General features: G+C 39.5%; 3 protein-coding genes across 3 annotated transcripts; 1 reads left to right on the forward strand and 2 right to left on the reverse strand.

Moving 5' to 3' along the window:
• Positions 1-7: 7 nt before the first annotated feature.
• Positions 8-12,343, reverse strand: kdm2ba (lysine (K)-specific demethylase 2Ba). The gene is made up of 10 exons (XM_084359428.1): positions 12,218-12,343; positions 6,915-7,151; positions 6,642-6,785; positions 5,701-5,787; positions 5,026-5,304; positions 4,106-4,923; positions 3,788-3,951; positions 3,536-3,697; positions 3,206-3,424; positions 8-1,260 (listed from the first exon to the last, which is right to left on the reverse strand). The coding sequence occupies exons 1-10, from the start codon at positions 12,269-12,271 to the stop codon at positions 1,079-1,081; spliced, it is 2,346 nt and encodes a 781-aa protein (XP_084215554.1). The 5' UTR covers positions 12,272-12,343; the 3' UTR covers positions 8-1,078.
• A 2,383-nt stretch (positions 12,344-14,726) lies between these two features.
• Positions 14,727-21,293, forward strand: LOC311261054 (calcium release-activated calcium channel protein 1-like). The gene is made up of 2 exons (XM_084359429.1): positions 14,727-15,646; positions 17,293-21,293. Exons 1-2 carry the CDS (start codon positions 15,533-15,535, stop codon positions 17,836-17,838), a joined length of 660 nt encoding a protein of 219 aa, XP_084215555.1. The 5' UTR covers positions 14,727-15,532; the 3' UTR covers positions 17,839-21,293.
• A 651-nt stretch (positions 21,294-21,944) lies between these two features.
• Positions 21,945-24,003, reverse strand: LOC311261914 (rho-related GTP-binding protein RhoF-like; the record flags this gene model as incomplete). The annotated part of the gene is made up of 5 exons (XM_084360928.1): positions 21,945-22,143; positions 22,257-22,391; positions 23,199-23,308; positions 23,616-23,703; positions 23,869-24,003. 5 exons carry the CDS (start codon positions 24,001-24,003, stop codon positions 21,976-21,978), a joined length of 636 nt encoding a protein of 211 aa, XP_084217054.1. The 3' UTR covers positions 21,945-21,975.
• Between the last annotated feature and the right edge of the window lie 1,536 nt (positions 24,004-25,539).

Raw genomic sequence — 25,539 nt, forward strand, 5'->3', positions numbered from 1 at the left:
GCGATGGTACAAATGAAATTCTTTTAATGCATATTAGCACTTAGTTTTTGAATTTACAAATATAAACATTATCACATTCACCTGAGGTGATCGATTACAGCACAACACACCCCCAAATACACACAACACCTACTGTATGGAGTTATTATTTAAACATATTATGCAAATGAGTTATTTGCAAAAGTCATTCACTGTGTTCTTTATTTGAACCTGTATGCAGCACCAGATGTGTGAGGCTGACTGCATCATATTAAGTGTCAAGCGAGTCGTCAGTCGCACATCTGCAATGACTGTCAACTTCCTGCCACTGGAGTTTGCGTGTTAAACCACACAAACTAACTGGATGCAGCAACAGGCTCAAACCACCCATGATAAATTATTTGCAAGCTCGGAGACATCAATGTCAAGTTACTGAATAAATGAATAAATACAAACTGTAATAAAAAACAAAAATCAATAAGTTAATGTTGAAATGTTGGCGAAAACCCTGTCGAACACAACATTCAACAAATAAGAGTATGAAGGTAAGTGAAAACATGATGGCGTAACAGGAAACTATTTGTGTCATTCTTGAGATACATTCTAAATATTCAGGAAGTACTTCTGATAATTTAGTCTGATATTTATTACTGTACATGTTTGTTTTTTTTTGCCTGAAACTAGTTATATTCATGTCAAATACAGGTTTTGGCACATAGAGGACACTGTTGCATGAAGGCAAAATGAGGAAGGAGACAATGTTCAGTTGACACGCCACACACGGTGACATTTAGCTCCTGAGACACTGTAAACTCTGAAATGAAATGATGCTTGTATAAAAATACTGTGTTTTCAGATATTTAAAGAATAAAAATAAACAACCCAACAGCCAATTACAAGCACGTCTTTATAAAAGTACAATCTGAACACAAATACATGCATGATATGACCTGTTTTTATCTGTCCAGTGAATGATCTGCATCCGTCCGTTTGTTTACTGTGACACTGATTGAGAGACTTATAACAGGACCAGTTTAAAAAGAAAAAGTTCCATTAAGTGCAAAGAGAGTCTGTTAAATGTTGTCTGTCCTGTTAGGAACTAGCTTGACTTCTGAAGCAGTTTTTCCTCTTTCAGTCTGAACGGCACGCTCACAGACATCTCTGCGATGAACCGCTCGCAGGCCGTCTTCGTCACCTGCTTACAGAAGCGAAGGTCGATCTGACAGATGCTTCCACAGCGCTTGAAAAAGTTTAGGGAATGGTCTGTGACCCGGTTACAAACTGGGGGAAAACAGAGAGAACAAAAATCTTTCACAAGTTTGATATTTAAAAAGGGAAGTGCATAGAGAATTCACAGAAAATCATTTAAAGTCCTCCTCTTGTCTTGATGCATAACCACAAGAAAAGTACAAGATCCCTGGGAAAAAGAACATTTCAGAAGATAAATGGTTGAACATCTGGAGAACAAAACAGTCATATTTGGAGAGAAGTCATTAGATTCTTTATTACACTAAAAGCTTAATTATTATTATTTTTTATTTAAAAGTTGGAAGGTTTGGATGAAATGTTCATATTTGCTGAATGTCAGACAGAACGTCCAACGCAAAATGAATGGCTGAAAGTTGTGAATGAAATAAATTATAACAGTTAACTCATAGTGGAGAGTAAGTAGTAGTAAGAGCTTAAGAGGAACAATGTCGAGAGAAATAAGAGAAATGGGAGAAATTGACGACATTTACAAGACAACGGGAATATAAGATAATTAACCACTGAGTATGTCACAGGAATAAATAGGATTTGTGGGGACAGGGCAATCCTCATCTTATCATTTATGTTCTTGTGTGCATGTGATTTTTCTGTAATGGAAATGAACAAAAAATAAAAAAGTCTCTCAGTACGTGTGGATTTTGCAAGTTGGATGCTAATTATGTAGCAAACATCTAACTCTGTCCTCTGGGGTCTGCTGACACCAGCTCCAGTTTGCAGACTCAATGCATTTACAACCTATTTACAATGACACACCTTTAACAACAATGCATTCATGAGAGGTTGCATGATATATAAAAGAGATATGTAAAATTTCTCCTCCTTGCCACAAGTGTTAAAATAAGTAATTTCTTGGATCATTCCCCATCACTCAAATTATTAAAAAGAGCTGTGACACACCGAGTTTGCATTCATGTACAAATACTCCATCCACTTTCTCTATAATCTGGTAATGAACAGATGGAATGTGTGTTCGTAGATAACTCCGCTTATAATATCTGTATCAAGTAGTGTCCAGTATGACTAAATGAGCACTGCCTTCAAATAGTTAATTGGTTACCTGTGGCAGCAATTTAAGCTCAGTCTGTGAAACAGCAAAAGCCATTCAGACAGAAAACACTATGACATGTCACACTGGGAAAGCACAGCAGGATGGCACAATTCAATTATAAGTGTTTAAAGGGTCCTGTAACCTCGCATGCTGGGTCATGGTCACCTCTAATGGTTTAGTTGGACATAACAAACTCACTGTTAATGTTTCTTATCAGGGATTTTGACACACACAGCAAGGCAAGTTTAAAAAAGAGGAAGAACAAAGTGTGATATTTAATGTTTACACACTCTGCTGTCACTCCGTTAGCCAAGTAAAGAAAAGTGGTACCTCGTCATGATGACATACCCTTGTTACATTTATCTTTTAATAGAAATATGATGCACTCAGTGTTTTTCCAATTTTTTCTTGAAATATTGAAAAAGGTATTAAATATAGATATTAAGTATAAGTATTTTACCGAAGTAAGAAATTCCAGTATTATAACACTATTTTTTTACTTTTACAGTCAAATTGGCTGAAAAAGGTGTATTTTGTGCGACCCTTTCTTTTTATGCTTCATGTTTATTAAGATACATGTAGTGCTTTGTGGCTCTTTCAAATTGCTAATGTTCACAAATTTGAGGACAAAAACACATAAAATTCGTTTGACCCAGGCACCTCCCCAACCTTTTGTTCTCTTTTAATACACCTACTTGACTCTTTATTCTGTTCTACTCATTATGTGTTCCAGACTGCATGGACTATCAAAGGACTTAATGCACACTACCTGGCCTTTTTTAAAACTACATGGCGTCCGGCTCCTTGGACAAATAAATCTGGATCCCTGAAAAACTGACTTTCAGTTCTAGCCACTCTGTCAGCCCCAGTGTATTTCTACACCGCTGTTCCTCTGGTCCCAGTTCTCACCTGACAGGTTGATTTCTGTGAGTGAGTCCCTGGTTGTGGTCCCTGCTGCTGTAAGCAGGTTGACTGACTGGTCGTTGATATGGTTGCAGTAGCTCAGGTCCAGATTGGACAGCAGAGGCATCTGCCGACTGATGAGACGTAAAGACGTGTCAGTGATGTCAAGCCCCGCCAGTCGCAGGTCCTCCACGTTTCGCAACTTGCAGCGGTTATCCAGTTGACCTGTCAGTGGAGAACATCACAGATCAGCTTTTGTATTTTGTCAATAGCAACACACAAGGCATCACAGTGCATTGGGGTGGTCTGCGTCCAAAAGCTGTGACAATGATTTACCTGGTCTGTTGTCTGTAGGAGGAGAGAGAAGGTCTCTCATCTGTGCGTCTTTGAGTCCCTCCACCCACTGGACATCCAGTGTGCGCAGCAGAGGGCAGCTGGAGGTGCAGAGTGCAGATGCAGCAGCCCAAGAACACCCCGATAACTTTAACACTCGCAGACCTGAAAGACAAAGCAGCATTTTAAAATACTGACACAGACCAAGTGAATCTAAACTTGTCAATAGATCAAGAATCAGTCATAGTCATGTACCTGGCAATCTGTTAATAAGCCAGCTTAATTGTTTCTTGGAAATGTTGGTCCAACTGAGGTCCAGGGAAACTGGCTGTCGGCGGATTATCCCGCTTAGCATGAGTGGGCTGATGGAGGTGCAGCGGTTCAGATCGATCTTTGTCCAGAGTCTCTTATCACAACACCTGGATGTCAGAAAGAAAGATTTGTGTTGCATGTTACACTTAAAAGATTTGTGCAATTTGTGCAGTAACAACAGCGTTTTCTTCCCATGCAGTATCTGTGATGTTGAACATAAAAATGTAAACATGCCATTTTAAGTGTACGCTGTGCATTTACCATCTGTTCCATGTCTTGCACACTCTCATGCAGACACACAGCTCCTGGTGTGTGAGATAGCCAAAGACCTTCATCCAGACCTCGCGCTGTATGACGTGTGTTTTACCATCTTTGAGAGGCAGTCTGTCAGGAGGCGGGCTTATTGGAGGGGGCCGGATGACGTGTCGCTCCATTTGGACACACTTGGGCGGGGAGTGTGGGGGCACCGGCCGGTTGGTTGGAGTGCTCCTGTTGAAGCCCAGTGGAGTGATCTGACTCGGGTAGAAGTGGCGCAGCTCCCAGGGGGTCCCGTTCATCTCTTTGGTCTTGAGGTGGGGCCTCTGGTCCCCGAGTTCACTGCCGTTGCGGAACAACCTCTTGGGTTCCTCGTTTTCTGTTTCTGGCTCCACCTTGAGCGGTTGGCGGTTCTCGTTGGCCGGGCAGTCGTCTGTCTTCTGGATTTCCTGGTTCAGTGCTTTGCTCAGCTCTCGGCTCAGCTCTCTATTAGGTAAACGTCGCTTACGGCGAGCTTTTGGACGTGGACCTTTTTCTTGAGTCTCACTTCCGCCCTCGCTGCTGGGGCCGGCCTGCGGAGAGCTGCAGAGAGACTGATCACTGTCACCAACAGGAGTTTTAATGAAGGGATTCAAAAGTTCGGTCTTAGAGTCCTTGTCGTCCCCGTCTTCTTCAGCATCTCCAAAACGCCCTTTCCTCTCTAGAGCACTCCGGAAGTGAGGCTCCCTTCCTTCTTCATTATGCTCCTCGTATGCATCTTCATCGTCCTCTTCTGTTTTGATTTGGTGCAGAAGTTTGGAAAAATAAGGATCATCTGACCGTTCCTGCAAGAACAAATAGTATGAGAGTTACTTCTATTACTTTGTTCTGGTAAAAGAGGAATCACACCCAAACACTTGCATCTAAAATGTGTAAAAGATACACACCTTCTTTCTCACACCAAGATCCTCATCATCATCATCATCAAACAGCTTCCTCTTCTTCCTCAGTTTGTCCTCAGGCCTGGGCCGGGGCAGGTTGCAGGGGGAGAGCAGTGGTGGCTGTCGGTGCAGAGACTCCTCTGGTCTGTACCTGGGTGTCTCCTCTCTGTCCGGCCTCCTCTTGGCTGCAGAAGAAGCGTCCCCCTCCTCCTTCACAGGCTTCTGTTCCCTCAGCAGAGAGCCAGGGAGGTTGGAGGCGTACTTGAACCCTGGACCCCTTTTTTGCTTCAATACCAGAGGGGACAAAAGGTGCGAGACAACTTTATACCTTTAGCCTATCACACAAGGGTAAACCAACTGCGCTACAAGGCTTGATAAACTCCTCTCTTTGACCAAAACACAACACACAGTGTACCAGTGGTTTCCTGCTTCTCCTACAGACGGTCACATGTGAATGACTTTCACAAATGAGGAAAGCATAAACAGGAAGTGGCAAGCTGATCAAAACACATTAACTGAAAACACTTAGTGCAATACAGAATTTAAGAAAGTGAATTTTGTTATCTATGAGTAACAGAAAATCTAAGAAATCTTTCACAATAATTGTGATAACACTTCCAACACACTCTTAGCTGCTGTTACATAATCTAAACCCTGTGACTCACACATATTTGTACTCACTTTTCCACTTTTCCCAGCGTGGTTGCACTTGGGACATTCCCAGCAGTTAGGGAGTTCATCGTTCACCACTCCTGAGGCATCGCTCACCTGATAAACCAACGAGAAAAATGAGCCGCACTTCGACGAGAACAACAAGCTTTACCAGAGTCAGATGTACAATTTGTTTAACACAAACAAGACAAGGGAAGTGAAAGTGACTGTTGTGACGTGTACTTGTTGGGCAGGTCAGCGCAGTTTAACCTCAGCTGTTGTTAACATGCAGAGTCTTGCTTCATGCATTAAATAGAAAAGGGAAGTAGAGTTTAGAACTCCCACTCGAGGAACTTAAATACACTTCTGAATAGCTGCGACGTCTAACTTGTTGTGTTTATGTATAAAACTGAAACAACTAGATATAATACCTTGTTGTTGCCAGCTGCAAAACAACTAGACAAGGCTTGTCTGAAAAACTGGTTTGACCAAGCGTGTGCTGGCAACGACCTGCCGTGTTTCTGACATAAAAATTACAAACAGGGTGTGTGTGCTGCTTTACATTTGTTTTGCCTTTAACTCACAAAATGCTTTTAGCACTGCAACTACTAAGGTTTACTCTCTCGCATCCTTCTCAGGCTATAAATGAAGTTTTTGGTCATTCGGCAAATGCTTTTAATTAGTGATCCCTGTTTTATTGAGCATGTGGTGGGAGTAAAATCCCAAAACATGATGGTGTCACACTTGAGCCATAAAAACTCCACATGTAAGAGCCATGAGTGTGTTACATAAACAACCCAAAGTCCACATCAAATTACCTTCAGTCACTACAGTAACAATGTCTGAGTCACTCACATTGTGTTAAGATGTCCTGGGATTCCTGGCACACTACTTTAACAGAAATGAATCACTGAGTGTATGACTCGACTAAGGTGGAGTTGTTTGACTGTTCCCAGCATGGCCCTCTGTACCTTGAGACAGTTGGGGTGGACGATCTCGTTGCAGATGGAGCACTCCATCAGCATGAAGTTGAACTTGTCCTCCTCCTCCTCCAGTGTGTCCTCTTTCCCTGCCTCTTTACACACCACACACACCGCCGTGTGGGGCAGGACCGGCTGCATGGATTGAGAACAAAATATCAAGAACATGCAGGAATAAAGATATTTAACTAAAAAAAGCATTTATAGAGTTGAGCAAAATATCTTTATGTAAAGAACACATATTCCAATGTATAAGTAACTCACCGCTATACACTGTCTCATAATGCATGACTGCTTCATGCGCCCCGGCCCTCCAAACTTCTTCATGTCCTTGCAGAAGTGACACTCTCCACACTCAGTCCGGAGGCACGCCTCGCACTTTCTGCAGCGTGTCCTTCTCCGCCTGGCTCCGGATGAGCTGCGATTGGACGGCAGCTTAACAGGCGCCGGCGTCGCTGCCGCTGTCCCCATCTTGGGCTTTGGCCGGTTGGCCGCACGCTGCTGCAAGGCAAAAGGTGAGAGTCAGTGACACAGTCACAGTCAAGACTCTGTCAGTGGAGGGTTTCAAATTTATACCTGGAAACAACAGACGCGTCAGCCATTTTGACAAGGGTCTTTAAGCAAGATAATGGGTGAAACTGAAACTGTATATTAGTCAGCTCATCTGCATTTAGCTGCTGAAGCAGCGCATCAGGAGAGACATTAAAAGTATGCCTGACATGTTGCATCAACACCAGAGGTGACACAATTCAAAATTCAAAATCAAAAGATTAGCATTTGATTGAAATCAAAAGCAGGATCGGCAATTCTTGAAATATATTTTTTCTCTCCACTGTTGCCCGTCTGTCGCTTGCAAAAAACAACAATTGCAATGTGTGTGTGTGCTGCTACACACACAAAAATTCTCCCTTCATTATCATTATTTTATTTTTTTTATTTGACCATACAGCCTTGGTGAGGTACATTCCCAAATACAAAGTAAAATTTGCAAATGTAATGACACTTGTCACGACATGACACCAAAGATCTGTTCAAATCAAGACTTTATAGTCTAATAATGGTGTGGCTGTCAGTGGCACAGTGCTGAATTTATTTTATTGAAAACATAATCGTATTGTGACCTTGAAATTTAAAGTCAAATTGAACTGTGGATTCTGAGAATCATGACATCCCAAATTAACACAATATGCTGATGATTGTATTTGTTTGTTTTATTCATAATTGTATACAACCCTTTCAGAATGTCTAGTTGTAATTATTTGTTGTGATGATTAAAACAAAGGGACGCATTCAATAATCTACCTGCTAGAAAAAGAAAATTCAAAACCAAACATGTTTTCTATGTTCAAGGTTTATTTACATCTCAATAGCGACACATGGAAAAAGCCACTAATAAAAAATTGTTTCTAGACATCTGCACTAAGCATTTTTGTAACAGTTTAATAACAAGTTAGCTATTGGACACCTGACATATGCTGTTAGTCTTTAAGTGAAACACATGATATTTGTAGGGTGCCAACAAACGATTACTTTCACTATCTATTGATCTGTTAGTTGCATTTATTCATCTTACAGAGTTTTTGACCAAATAAGTGCAAAACCTTGGTTACCAGATCGAAACCACACATTTATATAATCAAAGTGAAACCTGCTCCACAGCTCCGACTTCCCTGGTGATTAACATACTGTACATGTAATCTCTGTGACTCATGGGAGTAAATGAAAGAGAAGCTAACCTGCTGATTAAACTCATTTTACAGATTTGTGAGGGAAAAGAAATTCTCACAATTATTTTTAGTCTCTTCTCTGTTGCCATGGCAGAACTGTAAACCACCATGAAAATAAGACAAATCATAAGACAGACCATTATCAAATCACAGACCATTACAGCGATTCTTGTTCTAGCAGGAGAGGTTACCTTGGCAACACGATTGCCTTGCTGGTGGCAACTGTTTGAATAAAGGACTGCAAGAGAGACGGATAAAAATAAGCTCACAGGAGGAGGTGATGATTTAGTGTAAGGCTGTGAGCACTTTTCTGATGTCACTTATTCTCAACCCATCACTGATTTACTGCATGGCATCTCAGCCTATATTGCTTTCATTCCTAGATAATAATGCTAGAGAGGTCCGGACAGGTCAAACAGGTAAAACTAGTTGAAAATAAAAACACGACATTGCAGGCTAACGATAGCTACTGGTACTGTACACACCTAGAAAAAGAAGAGAAACCGGTTCTGGGCCTGTTGACTAGAGCTTGACTAATGATTATTTTCATTATTGATTAATCTGTTTAATATTGTCAAGATTAATTGTTCAGTCTAGTTTAGATATTCAGATTGATTTTAGGGAGCAAACATGTGGTTGCTTATATGGTTATCAAACACAGACGGGATAATTTAAAGTTTAAACAGTGCACTGAAACATTAAACTTCAGTACATTTTTAAATTACTCTAAGCATCTTTTTCTTCATTATGTTCTGTAAAGAAATATAAAGTTTGAATATTGGCACGTTGATAATATCCGACAACCGATATATCGATTGGGTTCCATATAAAATGTCAAAAAAATTGGAAAACTGCTCATCATAATTTCCCAGAGCCCAAAGTGATGTCTTCAAATTTGCTTTTGTCCAACCAACAGTCCAAAACCCAGAGGTATTTCATTCACTATCATAAATGACAAAGTAAAGCAGGAAACATTTTCATGGAAGAAGCTGGAACCAACAAATGTTTCATATTTTCCCTTGTAAAATGACTGAAATGATTAATTGATTATCACAATAGTTGGACTTATCATTGGAGGTCTACTGTTGACTGACCGATTCAGGTGAAGTTTCGTAGTTCACAAAACATTTCTGGAGCTTCACACTAAGACAGCTTTGCAGCATCTTTGATCCCAAACTGATTTGAAAAGATGTTATTCAAACTACTTATCAAGCCCATATCTTCACTTTAGCTTCCAAACTTAAAGCATTAATACACACCCCATCTGAAGTGGGTGCACAAGTTCAACCGCATATCGAGGGTGTAAATAACATACTTTCAAATCAATATGGGCTCTGGGTCTTCTGGAGATTGGATTACATTGGATTACCTGTACGGAGCCATTTTGTGTCATTGTTGTGCAATCATGTTATTTTCTGTTGTTTTTATAACATTTTAAAACAACGGCCCATCTACTTAAGTTGTTTAGGAGAATGCTGCAACGCTTTTTTGCTGTGAAGCTTCAGGAATGTTTCGAGGACTAAGAAACTTCACCCGACTTTCCATCAGCAAGAGGGCAAGTAAATAATGAATTAATTTTCATTTTTGGGTGAACTGTTCCTTTAATATTGTCCTGATTATAATTTCCCCTTAGGGTGAACTTGGAAGGATATATTTTCTTTAAAGCTGTATGTTATTCCAGCACAAGTGGTTGTTTGTTGCTTGCCGTTACTGATGGAGCATTTAGCCATGATGGGGAATAAGCCATCTGACAGCTTTCCATAAATCCAAATGACGGCCGTGGAAATTTGGGAGGGGTGCATCAAAGGAAGGGCTGCTGCTGCTGCTGCAGGGTGGTTGTGACTGTCACAACATCACACACTGTTTTTAAGTTCAGTCGCCTCATTATTTTCCTGACCTTGTCTGACACAGCCGTTTTTCTAAAGATAATATTTAAAGTCTGGTTCGCATAGTCTCAAAGTCAAAGTTATTTAAAGTGTCAATGCAAAGTTTTGACCATAACTTAACGTTTCGTCCATTCCCTGAACATCTTGTATCAAGCTTCATTGTCAGATACTGATACACAGTACAACATATAGTGAAATTTTTAGATGCTCAGCTCCATAAGGGACCTCTTCCTTGCTATTTTACACTGATTACAATAACAGCATTCTCACAAAGTTTTTAATGTTTTTAAATGCTTAATTTAAACTGTTATTTCAGAAATATTCCTTGAGAAATGCTTGATTTTTCAACGAATCTGGTGCTTCATCAATACAGTCGCTCTCATGTGAACTCTAATCTTCTGAAATGAAATGATCCCACGGTCGGTCATATTTGTTTGTTGTCTCCTAATGTGTCAAAATAAGCAAACATGAATTATTATTATCAAAACATAAAAGTAATGTTAATTTAAACAGCTGGTAGAAAAAAAAATCAAATATCATGATATGAGACATATTGTCTTAGATTTTGTGTATATATATATATATATATATATATATATATATAGCCTAAAAATATTGCGATTTTAATCATAGCCCATATCGTTTGAAAAGTGCTGAAACTGTAAGAACCCTGGTATAGTAGCTTAAAAACTCCTCCTGCCAGCGATCAACAAAGAAGCTATCAGCTGGTCTGTCTTAACTGTAACTCTGTCTAGTAATATGTCAGGAATTTGGGATTGGTTCCTGAGGCCTGTGAACAAAAACATGGCCCATATTCTCAGCATGTTCTTCTGACTCAGCCTCAGCGTGGACTTCAGTGGGAGGAAGTCACAAGGCAGATAATTTGCTGCTCATGTACAGTACAAATGTTCACATCGAAGTGAGTTACTGTCTTCAACAACGTGTCACAACACTCTCTGATGAACCATTAGTGGGTATAAACATTGTGTAAACACAAAGCGCTGGCTCTTATGTCAGCATGTCTCAGATTTCTCCAGCGTTGTACGGGCCAAGGGTCTAAAGGAGACTTGTGCAACATTTCATAAGCCCCATGAGAAAACATTCACAAACCCAAACTTTGTCCTCAGGAACTTCATAAGACAATAGTGTAACATCTGGCCTAAAGCACCAGTGTTTTCTTGTTTCTCATTCTGGTGCAGAACAACTTAACCAAATACTCTTAAAATGTCATTTCTCTAGGAGTTTGAGGGGTCACTGGACCCCAGTTTGGCAACAACTGGACTCCCAAACAACTGAAGGAGAGCAACTTCATTGTTCCCTCTCCCCATCCCCCTCCTCCTCGGTCCCTGCCTAAACAACATATTGCCTAAAGTCTTCTTAAAGGCAGAGTGGTGAGGATCAAGTATAGGAAGTGAGAGGAAATTAATCACAAGGGAAGCGTTTTCTAAGAGGAAATGTGGGAGGTCAGTGAACATGTGAATCACAGTATTTGCTGGTATAAAGTTGGATGGTCTTATGGCTAATTCAAGAGGAATACTGAGGTTGCAATAATGAGTAACATTACAAGATGAATCTGTTGTGTATTAAGAGATGGTCAGTACAAAGTGGGTCAGTTGTGGCTAACATAATAGATGGTGTCCAAGGTGGAGAGGACACGGTGTGTTGGGACGGTCAGGTTATCAATTCTGATAAGCAGCCCGAGTCTATTTAACTCTGTGTACAGTACATTTGGTTAACTATTCGTCCATATAACACAGTTAACTGTAAAAGAAGGTTTAAATGACACATTTCTCATTTCAAGTCGTCCAGACACAGAGAAGAAGAGCGGGTGAAAGCTTAACCTGAAGAAGAAAAACACCATTCCGCTCACAAAAGGCTTTCTGTCAAACACTACACTTTGTAAAAGCACACAAGCATACAGGGATGTTACATAATGAAATATAAGAGCTCTGACCTGCTCAGACTCTGAATCATATTCCTCATCGTCTCCGCTCAATGACAAGGCCATGGCTCCTCTCTCTCATCGTTCGTGAACACCAGAGAAAACTAACATGGCTGAACAAGCCTCCAGCTCAGCTCACCAGCCCCCTCCTCCTCCTCCACATCACACCAACACAGGCAGCTGCTAGCTAGGCCGTGTTCACGAACCACGGAAGGCTCGTAAAAACAAACTTCCTGTGCATCCACAGCATTCAGATCAGCGAATGATAGTCGAGAAAAACGAAGAAGACAGCAAACAATAGATATTCTCGTGTTTTGAATGTATAGAAGTAAGAAAATGGTAAAGTAAGGAGGAAGGGAAAGCAAATGTAAAAAAAAACTTGGCGCTGAGAGAACATTGAATTACGTGGAGTTGTTATCAACGGGTGACTTGAACGCAGCATCGATGCTAACCGGAAATGAAGATAAGTAGCTAACACAAGAACATTCTCTCCTACACACATCCGTCTTTGCTTCTGCTTGTTTTTGTGGCATGTGTGACTCATTGAGTGACTGCACGGATTAAATTATTAATTATTAATTTCATTTATTTAACATCTTAATCCGAACGTATTAATAAATTACTAATGGTTTTATACTACCGCGACACATTGGTTTATTTAAGAATGTTTTTTAACAGGGTTTATTCATAATTTTCGACATGTTAGCTTAATGGCCGAACAGTGAAATTATTTTTGACTGACTAAATCAGTCACCTGATCTCATTCCACGTGAGCAGGTGTTTCCAGACAAAGGTACAGGTATGCGTAATATTTCAGGTATCCACTGATGATTATGAGTCACAGTCTCATCATAAATTTCACAATATGTGCTACCAGATGTTAGCCTATGATGACACCGTTCATGACAGGGACTACTTATCCAAACCTATAAATTATATATATATAAATGATATATATCATGAAGTATTTACAGTTGCCACACTCACACTGTATATCTGATAAATGATCAGAATTATTGCTTCATTGCTTCACGGAGCCAGCACAACAAGCAATGTGTCACTGGCTTACTCAGAATTGGACGGTGTGATATAATGATGATGATGATGTAATGAATCATGAATCATTCAAAGCCACTATGTTTATAGTTTGAACTGTCTAACTTTGGCGTCATCCAGTAGTACCAATAATTAGTTCATGGGAAACAATGTGCTGTGAAACATATTTTTTATAAACAGAATTCAGTTGTACGACCAGCATGTCGAGGAAGACGATTAAAGCTGACATAAAAGTTAACGAGAATTATTCAAATTCAAATATACATTTGTCAAATTATGATTAACCATAGGCTACTTGTTTATTTTATGTAATGTAGGTTGAGAAATGCATGCATGCTCTCTTACAGCTACACTCTATTTGTCTTTAAGGGTGCCATTCATTTTGCTATGGCCCCTGCAGATCCTAGACTTCCCTCTGCTGATAGCAAGGCTTCAAATTAAGATTTTGACTGATTCATGTTTCCCTTCCAAATCTTCAACTTTATGCATGTGAGGTCAGTCATCAGTGTGCTCACAATCAGGATTTCACAGAACATCAAAGCACCTTACTGGTGATTCTGGTTCTCTTCCAGATCTTCTGTGAAGAATGTAACTGGGCAAACAAAACAACTTTCCCTATACACATATTTTTAAATGTGCATTAAGAAGAGTTTGTACCAAAGAAGCACACATACGCATTCATGTTTGCAAAATACACACAGAAAAGAAAGTGTGTCTTTTGATTGCATTTCCTTAGTCTATTCTCTTTAAAATAAAATTTTAAAAAATCACCTCTCAATATCTGATTCTCGCTTAGATGTTTTGTCCTTGTCTGCCCCCGGGTGGTGGAGGACTTCTATCACGCGTCCTGTGTTCATTCTCTTGTATCCGGTTGTCAGAAGTGTGAACTTACACAGAGGCCTGCAAGAGTTAGTTTTTTCCATAACTGAATAAACAAGCTGTTCTCAGAGGAAAATAAGGTCCCCAGAACTCTGTTTGAAGCTAGAAAGGAAGCAGGGTCCGCCACATATACACAAAGTAAAACAGTATGAAACTGTGTTGTCCTTTAAGGTCAGTTTGATTATTCAGTCATGAAAACATAGACTGTTTGTTTATTAAGTGTGTTTAGGCATATATAAATCAGTAAATGAAGATCTTTCTCTTCTGATTAAAATCTATTTCCCAAAAACTATATAGTGCACTTTTAAGTCAAAGTATGAGCATCAAAATATACTTAGTAGCCTACCAAAAGTAAACATGTCACTAGATTATAATAAGTGATGCATTAATGTGTAAGTATCACTAATGCTGCAGGTGGTAAAGTTTTCAGCTACTTCACATACTTCTGTGACGCTTAGCATTTAGAAATACATCATCATTTATTATTAGTTGATTTATATTTTCTAAAAGTAAGTAAAAAAGTGCTAAAGCATAGAAATGTTGTAGGCTCAAAAGTACAATACTCACCACCAAATTGCAGTGGAGTGAAGTCATAAAGTTTCATTTCTTATAGTAACTATGCATAAGTAAAGTACAAGTACCTCACAATTGTAGTCAAATAAGTACAAATCTATCAGATCTACTGCAGTGTGAAGACAGTTATGAATAGTAAGTCTGGGTAATTAATACACTGCAGAAATGTAAAAAGAGAAAAATATATAATAATAATGAATAGTTTTACTATTGTGGTATAGATAAATATACAGTATTGTATAACCATCTCTTTATAGATGGTAGCTCAGGGATAAATTATAAGAAACTTGAATGACTGTTTAAAATATTAATAATAGACATCATCATCACAGATTCATGAACATTTTTGTTTAATTTTCAGACTCCTCAGATTCCATCAATGAGCCACTAAAAAACCTGACAGATGGCACCATGTGTGTGTTTGTTGAAGAGATGAACACACATCCGTACAGGAAACCAGCTTCATGATAAACGCGTGTGCTACTGCCCCCTGCAGGCGGTCTGCTGCAGCGCATGTGGAGAGCATTGGATTGTGGGTATCTTGTTGTGTTTCCTCAAAGAGTCTGACAGCCAGTCAGCTGTTGAAGGAAAGTTTGGACACAGTTTGATATCTCTCTCTCTCTCTCTCTCTCTCTCTGTGTCTGTGTCTGTGTCTGGTGTTTGGAGGAGCGCCTCGTTAAAACCACATTTCCTGCGTCCGCTTTTCATCGCTCTTCTTCACCGAGTGCCTTCCTTTGAATCCATCCGGTTTCTAGGCTGCTGAACTAGTATTTAGGAGATACTAAAGAAAAGAAGTGGTAACTTGGAGCAGCTGCCGGAATGAGTTTGAACGAGCACTCCATGCAGGCTCTGTCATGGAGAAAACTGTACTTGAGTCGAGCCAAGTTAAAAGCCACCAGCCGAACTTCAGCTCTGTTGTCCGGATTCGCGATGGTAAGTTAATATTTGACCTCCCCTGGTTCCTCTTACAGTGAGCGCAGTGTTTCCTGCATTAATGCAAACTCGGCTATAGGCCATCGGCATGAAGCGCTGATACGTACGTGACGCAGATGATTGTTTAGAGAGGCTGCAGCGACACTTTACAGGCCGGGTGACGCCTCCTGTGCCCTCATACTCAACACGAATGACCCTTTTATAACCGTCAGGACAGTGTAGTGACCTGCGGACGTGAACACGAGAAGGTCAGAGTTAGTCGCCGTTTGATTTTGCACGAGCTGCACGTGACCGAGCGGTAATAACGGAGCAAGAGAATAAAACCGTGAACGCAAACTTCAGAGGGCTCGCTTCGCCCACACACCGCTAAACTTCCGCCGCAACAAGTAGACCGCATCGCACCGCTGGAGCATCTCCACCATGTCTCCTTTAATGTTCCTTCAACGGAGGCTACAAGTCAACCCCGGGGTGCTATATTTCCAATCCTGATTCCAAAAAAGTTATTATGCTTTGTAAAACATAGGCTGTTCATTGAAAATATAAAAATGAACAGATATATATCTGTATTTATGTAGGCCTAACTGTTTTAAGAAAACCTTTATATGCATGATAATGGGGATTCATTTAGATGTAGCTTCTAATGTGTGGTTACAGTGTTGTAGTTGTCCTGTTCTTAATACATCTCACATTACATTTTTATAATAACACCTTAATTTAACTTTGGCCTACAAGTTCTTAGATTTAGAAGAAGAGACCGTATATGAGAAGATTTATTTTTGGTTGCGTATGATTTGATGTATATACAGAGAGCTGCAATGACTAGTCGATTAATCAATCAGCTGATCGAGAGAAAATGTACTGATAACAATGTTTGATATTTGATATAAAGTTTCAGTCATTTTTCAAGCAGAATTGTCAAACATTTGCTGGTTCCAGCATCCTAAATGTGAGGATTTGCTGGTTTTCTTTGCTATATATGACAGTAGATGAAGAGTCTTTGGGTTTTGGACTGTTTGTCGGACAAATTCAGCAGTTCGAAGATGTCACTTTAGGCTATGGGAGCATTTTTTATATTTTATACACATTTTATTAAGCCATTAATTATGTGATTAATCATAAAAAATCATCAGATCAGAAGATCGATAATGAAAACTATCTGTGTGTCTGTCTATCTATCTTTCGAAGGGTTCAACATGCTTACGTTCTAACCCATGACTACCCAGGAGTTATATTAAAGGGGTTCTTCTATGTAACAATTTATATAAATTAACATGTATTAATCCCTTTTATTTATTGTAATGGGAAAAATAGACCTTCCCCATCCCTCTGAGTTGTCTATACAAGCCCGTGGTCAATTTGTTGAAGTTGTTTAATGTTGCTGGACTGTAGATTTCTTTGTGAGGGACTGGGGTCAGATTTTAAGTGACCATCCAAAGGGTTTGACTTTATGCCTCGTCTCAGTGCCTCTCTCCGCTCCGCTAACAGAGAGCAACAGTAGCAAATGTTAGTTTAGAAATGGAAACTGTTAACATGAACTAATGACCTGAACACAGAAGTACCACAGAGCCCCTTTAAGATTAATACAGACATTTCCTCTCCTAATGTATGTTGCAAATACTGACATTTTTCTTGCCTGGTTTTCCCAGGTTGCCATGGTGGAGGTTCAGCTGGAGCGGGATCACACGTATCCTCCGGGGCTGCTGATAGCCTTCAGTGCCTGTACCACAATCCTGGTTGCAGTCCACCTCTTTGCCCTCATGATCAGCACCTGCATCCTCCCTAATCTTGAGGCTGTCAGCAACGTTCACAACCTCAACTCTGTCAACGAGTCTCCCCACGAACGCATGCACCACCACATAGAACTGGCCTGGGCGTTCTCCACAGTCATCGGCACCCTGCTCTTCCTGACCGAGGTGATGCTCCTGTGCTGGGTGAAGTTCTTACCCCTCAAAAGCAACACTGAAAACAACGGCACCATCAGTTCCGGTGAGGCCGCGGCCATCGCTTCCACCTGCATCATGGTGCCGTTTGGGATCGTTTTTATTGTGTTTGCCGTCCACTTTTACCGCACACTGGTTAGTCACAAAACGGACCGACAGATCCGGGAGCTGGAGCAGGTCATTCGGCTCCAGAACCAGCTGGACCACAGGGCTGAGAATGAAGACCTGAAGGCCGCTGTCCACTTCCCTTGATTAGAGGCAGTTAGTGTACAACAGCAGTGGACATTCAACAGTGCTTTTATTAGGAAATCTATTATAAAAGCTTTATTTTTTATGTTCATGAACTGTGCATAGATGCTTTTTTTTTTATTGCTAGCTTCATCTGTTGAACGCTGAAAGGTTTATACTCAGTCCATCTTTGGATAATGCATGTTCACAAACTTCCACATATCATACAGTATGTCAAGTGAAGTACTTTTACCTTTAACTTAGGAAAATCTTTTGCTCTTAGGCGCTTACAGTTTAGTGGCTTGTTTAATGCATATTATAGTGCAACAGTATGCATTTTAGGAGTAAAGCCACTTAAAGCAGAAATAGACAACTTTTCAACTTTCCCTGTGGTATTACTGTTGCCGTCGACCCTAATTTGACCTAGAAGCCCTGATCTCAGTGCTATGAAAAGGCAGAGTAAAACAGGTGGTTGTATTAATAAGTAGGCAGGTTTTGTTACTGACTGATCTAGTAGAAAGAATGGAACTGGTTTTGATCCGTCTTGAGTGGTCCTTGAAAGAGGGAACACATCAGCGGGGGGAACAGACTTTGACACAACACCAGAACACTCTCCATCAAGTGAATCCCTGTCCATTCTTTTTCTTTTGCACTGTAGAGTTTCCACAGTTATTCCAGGTGTTCAGAAGATAGTCACTAGGGAAAACAATGGCTCTGATGCATTCTTGCAGGAAACATCTGCCCCACTAGGCAGACTAGCATAGCATATTGAGAGAGAGTTTTATGGTGTCATTTTTCTGCAGCCGTTACACTGTGCAATCTGTATCTACTTCAGAATGATACGTTAAAGCCAAAAAGTTGTCTATTTCTAGTTTGAGGACTTCATATCTGCACTCGGGTGTTTCTAATGAGAAATTTAAGGGATACCCACTTTTTTATGAAGGTAAATAGCCACGATCAATGAAAAATATGTTGTTTCTTTATCTGTTAAAAACAGTAGAAAACAGGACTTCTGTGTGTGGAATTGTTGACCTGAGGAAGTTCCTCATCAGAACAAAACAACAAAAAAGAGTAAATTAATTTAAAAGTCTGTTAATGACTCAGGAAGACAAATTGTGGTGCTGCATATATAGTTTACACAACTCACAGTTTATTCTGCTTCGCTGATGGAGGTATAGCCCTACCATATAACTCACCACCGCTGCAGCATCCACCTGTGACCTTAATACTGCCCCATGGTGGGTTACATTGATTTCTCCTGTCCTCACGCTTGCCTGGCTTTAATTTCGGCTTTGTAAGGAGCATTACCAAGCCTTTATAATCAATGCAGATGTTCATATTCAAAATGTAAATTGTCCATGTGAAATATCAGGTACATTAGAATCACGACCTGTGTGCTTTAAAACCAAAATTAAGGAACAAGTTACGTTAACTTTATCTAGCTGGTGCTTTTATTTTTTATTTTTTTAAGTGACTTAAACTAAGTACATTCAATCAGGATACAACCCAAAAACTGTGAGAATCATGCCAAAACATTGACTCACATGATAAAATATGCTAAACCAAGTGAAGAGAGAGTTTGCTTTTACAGGCCAAGGTGCAGTCAGAATGGATCAGTTTTCAGTCAGCGATGGGAGATGTGTTTCTTCCTTTAATATAAGTACGAGGCCTTAGTGTTTCAGGTTTGTTGGATGCGGACACACCCATACTCACTGGACTGGACTTCTGATTGTAGTTACCAGTTTAAGTTGTGCCAAATGTTTGTTACTTTCCTCGGCCCTTATTTAAATGTTCTCTGCTTCTGAACAATATGCTTTTGCCTCATTTTTGATAACCTGCAAAAATCTCCGTGCATATGACAGTTAAGATTTGAGACAACGATTGTTAAGGTATTGAATAAAACAAATATATTAGCGTTAAATCAGCAGTATTTGTAAGTAAGTGTGTTACTACAGTGCACATATTTTTATAGCAGGAGAGAATCAAAATGAGCCTGATGGTGGAATCAAGAGCTCATTTGTCGTCTGTCAGAGGACTCTGCCACCTTTATAATCAAGCTTGAGAAATTTGCTCGTTGTCACATTACTTTTGCAATTCAGATACACTGTAATCCGTGAAAACAGTTACTGGCTTTGAGAAGTATTGTTGAATGTATTATTGCAAAGCATGCACATATTGGATATGTTGTGGTTAGGTTTGTTTTGTACTCATAGTTTACAGGCATGAGCGTGGTCACATTGTTTAGGTTCTACATGGTTTAAGTGTGGATTATAGGATCCTGTGGTACATTATTGAACTGTTTTACTTTGGTTTGACCATTTAATTTACTTTTCTTTATTGTCTTTACTGTTGAACATTGATACAAGCTCAAATTAAGAAATGTGCACATATTAAGAGCTGGATGACAGTTTGTTATCATCAGTTACTCTCACGTGTTGTGTCATGTATCATATTGCTTATTATTCTCCCCTAAATATGTTATGATGCCAAATCTTTCACAATTTTGAATATTTGAGAAAAATGTCTACATTTTTATTTGGCTTTTGGTCGGCAAAAAAATAGTACAAAATGTTATTCAATGTTATGAACAAGAGTTCGATTTTTGACAACTGAATTTTGTTACTTGCTGTATTTATATCAAGGTAATGCTGTGGTCATTATGGTAATATCACATTTGTCCTTATTACCCGTGTATTCCTTATATACTGTATAATGTAATGTGTAATACCAGATGATAATATCTCTGTGACACGTAGCAGAAGACAAGGAGCTATTAGAGGTTCATATCTCACAGACTGCTGGTGTTGATGGTGGTTTTTTAAAGGTATACTCTGCAGGATTTTTCAAAAAAAACCCCAAAACATATAGACGAGTACAAACGCAACCCATCTCACTCATCACTTATGACCTGCTAGAGGTGTGTGATGTATTTGCAGAGACTCTACCCACTGCCTGTAATTTGTTATTGTCTAAACATTTTCCTGCCAAACTTGGGCGTCAGCGATTTCGGAGAAAGATACCGATGCTTTGGTTTGGTGGCCTGCCAAGCCAAAGCGTCTGTATCTCACTACCTGGGAATGAGACTAAACAATCAACTCTCTCCACCTTTAATTAGTGAGTTCAGTGACCGAGAAATGCTGCATGGTATGCTTTTAAGAGATTAGACAAGGAATGAAATTAAGTAGCTTCAGGTCAGCTTCACACACTCTGTGACACTAGGGAATGCCAAATGTGCCTTTTTTTGAAAATGCAAACAAAGGCATTTTTCTTTGGTTCATTTTGTGGTTTATTTATTTAACCCTGTGTATCTTACTGTATATAGAGAGCTTCCACTGCGTGTGTCAATGCATAGCACAAAAGTGAATTTTTAGAAAATACTGTATTGTACATTTGCTTGAAGCTGCAGCTTTTTACTGTTACGAGTCACCAGGATTTTTTGTTGTTGTTGCCTGTTTGAGAATAAAACACATCTGTGATGATTTGTGTGTTTTATATAAATCTTTTATCGATATGTTTTTTGTACAACCTGTTTTTCTAATTTGGCACAAATGTCCACTTGGATTCAAGGATGAACCGATTATAATTTGGTCACTGACCTCAGAAAAAACATTTTTGACCATGACTCAACAATTCATATCACAATTTTCATAAAATATTACACAAATGTCTAATAGGATAAAACCATGAAGTTATGACAAGTTATACCCCAAAAAGTCAAAGGCCAACTTCTCTGTGATATCATAATATTTTGCAAAAAGTGTTCTGCCCATTATTCAACGACATATCTCAGGAACAGCAACTTGACTGGTGCGCAAAGGTATACAACCACCAGGCGTATATGTATAGAAACTCCAGGAAAATAAAAAAATAAAATCATTTTATTTGCCAGGTGTACAAAGGAATTTGACTTGATGACACATGGTAGAAGAAGTTAAAAGGTCAAGTCAAATTATTTTAGAAAATTATATACAAGAATTATATATATAAGCCATGTCATGCTACATACTGTGTACATTTTGGCATTGTGTATACCATATGCAAGTTGAGAATAAAAATCATGCATATGCTGTACAAATAATAAAGTCAAAAGTAAAACCACACAGGAAATGTGTCCGGACATGGGTGTCACTTCAGTCAATCAGTCAGAGCCATGAGCATGCATCAGAGCACAGCACACACACTCACACACTGTCTGACTTGTTCTGTCCCTCTTGTCTCCATTAGCGCTCGCTTTGTTGCTTCTCTGAATAAGTCGTCCACATTCTCCCTGTATTTGGCTGAGCACTCGACGTACAGCACAGCATCAAGTTTCCTTCTGGCCTCTTCTCCCTGTCAGTGTTTGATTACCACAAATTGATCAAAATGTGTGGTCGCTTGTCTAAGGTAGAGTAAATGTACACAAGAGTGCAGAGCTAATCCTGGTAAGTGTATTAGCTTCATACCTGGAGATATGTGACGGCATTCCGGCCCGATGACCAGAGCTTCTTCATCAGGACTTTGTCTGTTCGTAGGTCTGCTTTGCACCCAACAAGGATGATGGGCACTCCATCACAGAAATGGTGGACCTCAGGGAACCACTAAAAGATATTGAACACTGTAACATTTTTGGGAAGCAAAATCTGCAAAATGATTATATTGCATAGGTCAAGGTGGTAAGCCTGACCGAGCCTGCGGGGCACAGGGCCAGGGGCCCAAGGTGTCAGCAGGTCCCTGGGCCAGAGCATCTGTTTGAGGTGCATGTTAACATTTCTTTGTGAAAGTCAAGCACACACTACAAAGAGACACAGAAGAAAGACAAAGACAAGAAACAATCAAGAGACAACAAAAAAAAACTACCATAAAGAGATTAAAAAGTACTTCACCAAAGTACTAAAAAGAGGCATAAAACAACCACAAGGAGACATATATACCACAAAGACATACGAAACCACCACAGAGATACAAAAATAATACATGATACATCATACTAGCACGAGGAGACAAAACTGCCACTAAGAGATTAAAAAGTACCACAAAGAGACACAAGAGTGCCACAAAAGAAACAAAAGTATTACAAAAAGACATAAAACCACAAAAAGTGACAAAGAGACTCAGAATGACCACAGAGGCATTAAAGTATGAAAACAAAAAATGAATAAGGGTCCCACAAACACATACACAGACACAAAAATACTAAAAAGAGACACTTTGTGTCTTTCAGTCAGGTGTGCTGTTACATGTCTGTGCCCAGCGGCCTGTTGTCTCCATGATGAAAGGTCACCTCAAAGTGTGATTTGTACATTTAATACTGTGTCTTAATGAACTCTTAATGAATTGGAGTAGGAGAAAGTGACCCTGATATCTTCTTCAACTAGAAAAACACTGAAGACACATTTTGGAAGTACCTTTACAAAGACATTATCAAAGCTTTCAGGAACCATGATGTCGTAGCAGATCAGCGCCACATCAACACTGTTGTAGGAGAGAGGCCGCAGGCGATCGTAGTCCTCTCGGCCTGATTAGACAACACCAAAACCAACCATTTGAAATTATCATCAAACAGCTCTCCATTTTAAATCAAACATAAAACTAAAACAAGTAGATTATAATCAAATGTAATTAAAAAATAGTAACAACAAACCCCTCTCTAATCGTTTAACCAATATAATTGTATTTTTAAAAAAGCAAAGACAACATGGTATGTGATTGTGTTTCTTTCATGTGTTCACTGCTGAAGAATGACAGCGCACGCCTCCCGCAGACTTGGGCTACCTGTTCAACAAGGTGATTTCAGACGTGTGAGGTGAAGCGTGAGACTTTACCTGCTGTGTCATAGAGATGCAGCCGAAAATGTTGCCCTCTGTACCTTGAATTTACAACACTTGTGTCAAACACGGATGGGACATATTCCTGAAAAAAGAAAGAGATTTCTCTCAGTGCTTGACTGCTGGTGTTTGTTTGAATTCTAAACATTTTATTCTGTTTCGTCTTTACAACACAGTGTGTTTCAGGCAGAATCCATCCCTACTTTTGGATGAACGTACAGAAAAAACAAGTGAGCCAGTGTGTACTTACCTCTGGAAAGTCTCCTGTAGTATAAACCTTGAGTAGTGAGGTTTTCCCACAAGCCCTGTCTCCTACAATAACAACCTTGAATTCCTCTTGCTGACTGGTGTTTCCTCTGTTTGCCTCTGATCCTCTCCGGGACATGTTTTGTGAAAAGACAGATGAGGAGGGAAGCTTCCAGTGATTGCTGGTCCTGGCAGTGTATACAGTATACTGTAGAGATAATCCAGAGATAAACAGAGACTGAGACTGCAGCGGTAGCTAGCTAAACTGACTTACAGAAGCTTTGGTATGAACAGATGAAAGGGCTTGGAGATACTTTATATGGCACTCACACCTTGAGACACACCTACAAATATTTAAACCTACCCTTCTTCCTTCTGTCTGGATATTTAAGTGTGTGAACAACCTCGAATATATTGGCTACAACACTCTATATACTCTATACTATAAAAAATATGATGTGGTATCTTGTATTCATTTAAATATATATACAAGACAGCTTATCCTACTCAGATGGAGAAAGACCTCACCACTTTCACATTAATGCTGGATGGAGGACATAATGACGCTCAGAACAGCTAGAACAGCTCAGGGTTCACCTAGATTGTCTTGGTCAGTTGTTCTACTTATCTAAGATTCAATAAAAGTATTTATTCATATATATTTATGCCTGTGTTGTAAAAGAATATGCATCACATACACACTTTTAATATATTATTTATTTAATATCTATTTTTCCTCAATATTCTTAAATAGTATGCATTCTGAATACATACTATGTATCTATATAAAACTATACATTCAAAATACACAGAAACTGCACTATTGCTAGTGCACACAGCGATTTACGTAACTTAACGTATATAGCTTTCTCACTTGAATTTATTTGTCATCAGTAAGCCTGTATATTTCTACTGATCTTTATCGTGTTACTATCTCTTTTGAATATGGTATGTGATGTCATGTTATGTTGTTGTGTTATGTTTTATTATGTTATGTATTGTATTGTACGGAAGCCCTAAAGGGCCATGCGTTCATACATTTTATTTCCTCCGTTTTCCCATGATGACGAGTTAATTTCATTTGTTTTCTCGAGATCTCGAATTATTATCTCGAAATAACAACTGCTGTTTTCCCGAGATAACGGGATAATTTTCTCGAGATAACAAAACTTTGAAGATCTCGAATTGATTATATCGTTATCTTGGGAAAACAAAGTTTCGTTATCTCGAGATAACGATATAATTAATTTGATATCTTGAGAAAACAAAATGATCATTGCAGGAAACATCATTCAGTGTAGCAATGTCCGAGGAGCAGGAGCATATCGATCACCATGTCACATATCTTTTCAATCAAGGCCTGACACAGGCTGAAATAGCATTATGCCTTGCTATTACAGATAATATACACATTAGTGTGCGTAATCTAGAAAGACGGTTAGCAAGGCTTCAGCTATGTAAGCAGCGCAATCTAAGTGAGCCTGATGTTGTCGTTAACTACATAGCTGACCAGCTACGAGGTCCCGGGCGTCTCCATAATCTCAGGCCTATCATATCACAGTCATTATCTCGAGATCTCTAATTAATTATATCGTTACCTCGGGAAAACAAAGTTTCGTTATCTCGAGATCTCGAGAAAATTATCCCGTTATCTCGGGAAAACAGCAGTTGTTAT

This window comes from Pagrus pagrus (assembly GCF_965226575.1).
Source record: "Pagrus pagrus genome assembly, chromosome: 8".
Classification (NCBI taxonomy): domain Eukaryota; kingdom Metazoa; phylum Chordata; class Actinopteri; order Spariformes; family Sparidae; genus Pagrus; species Pagrus pagrus.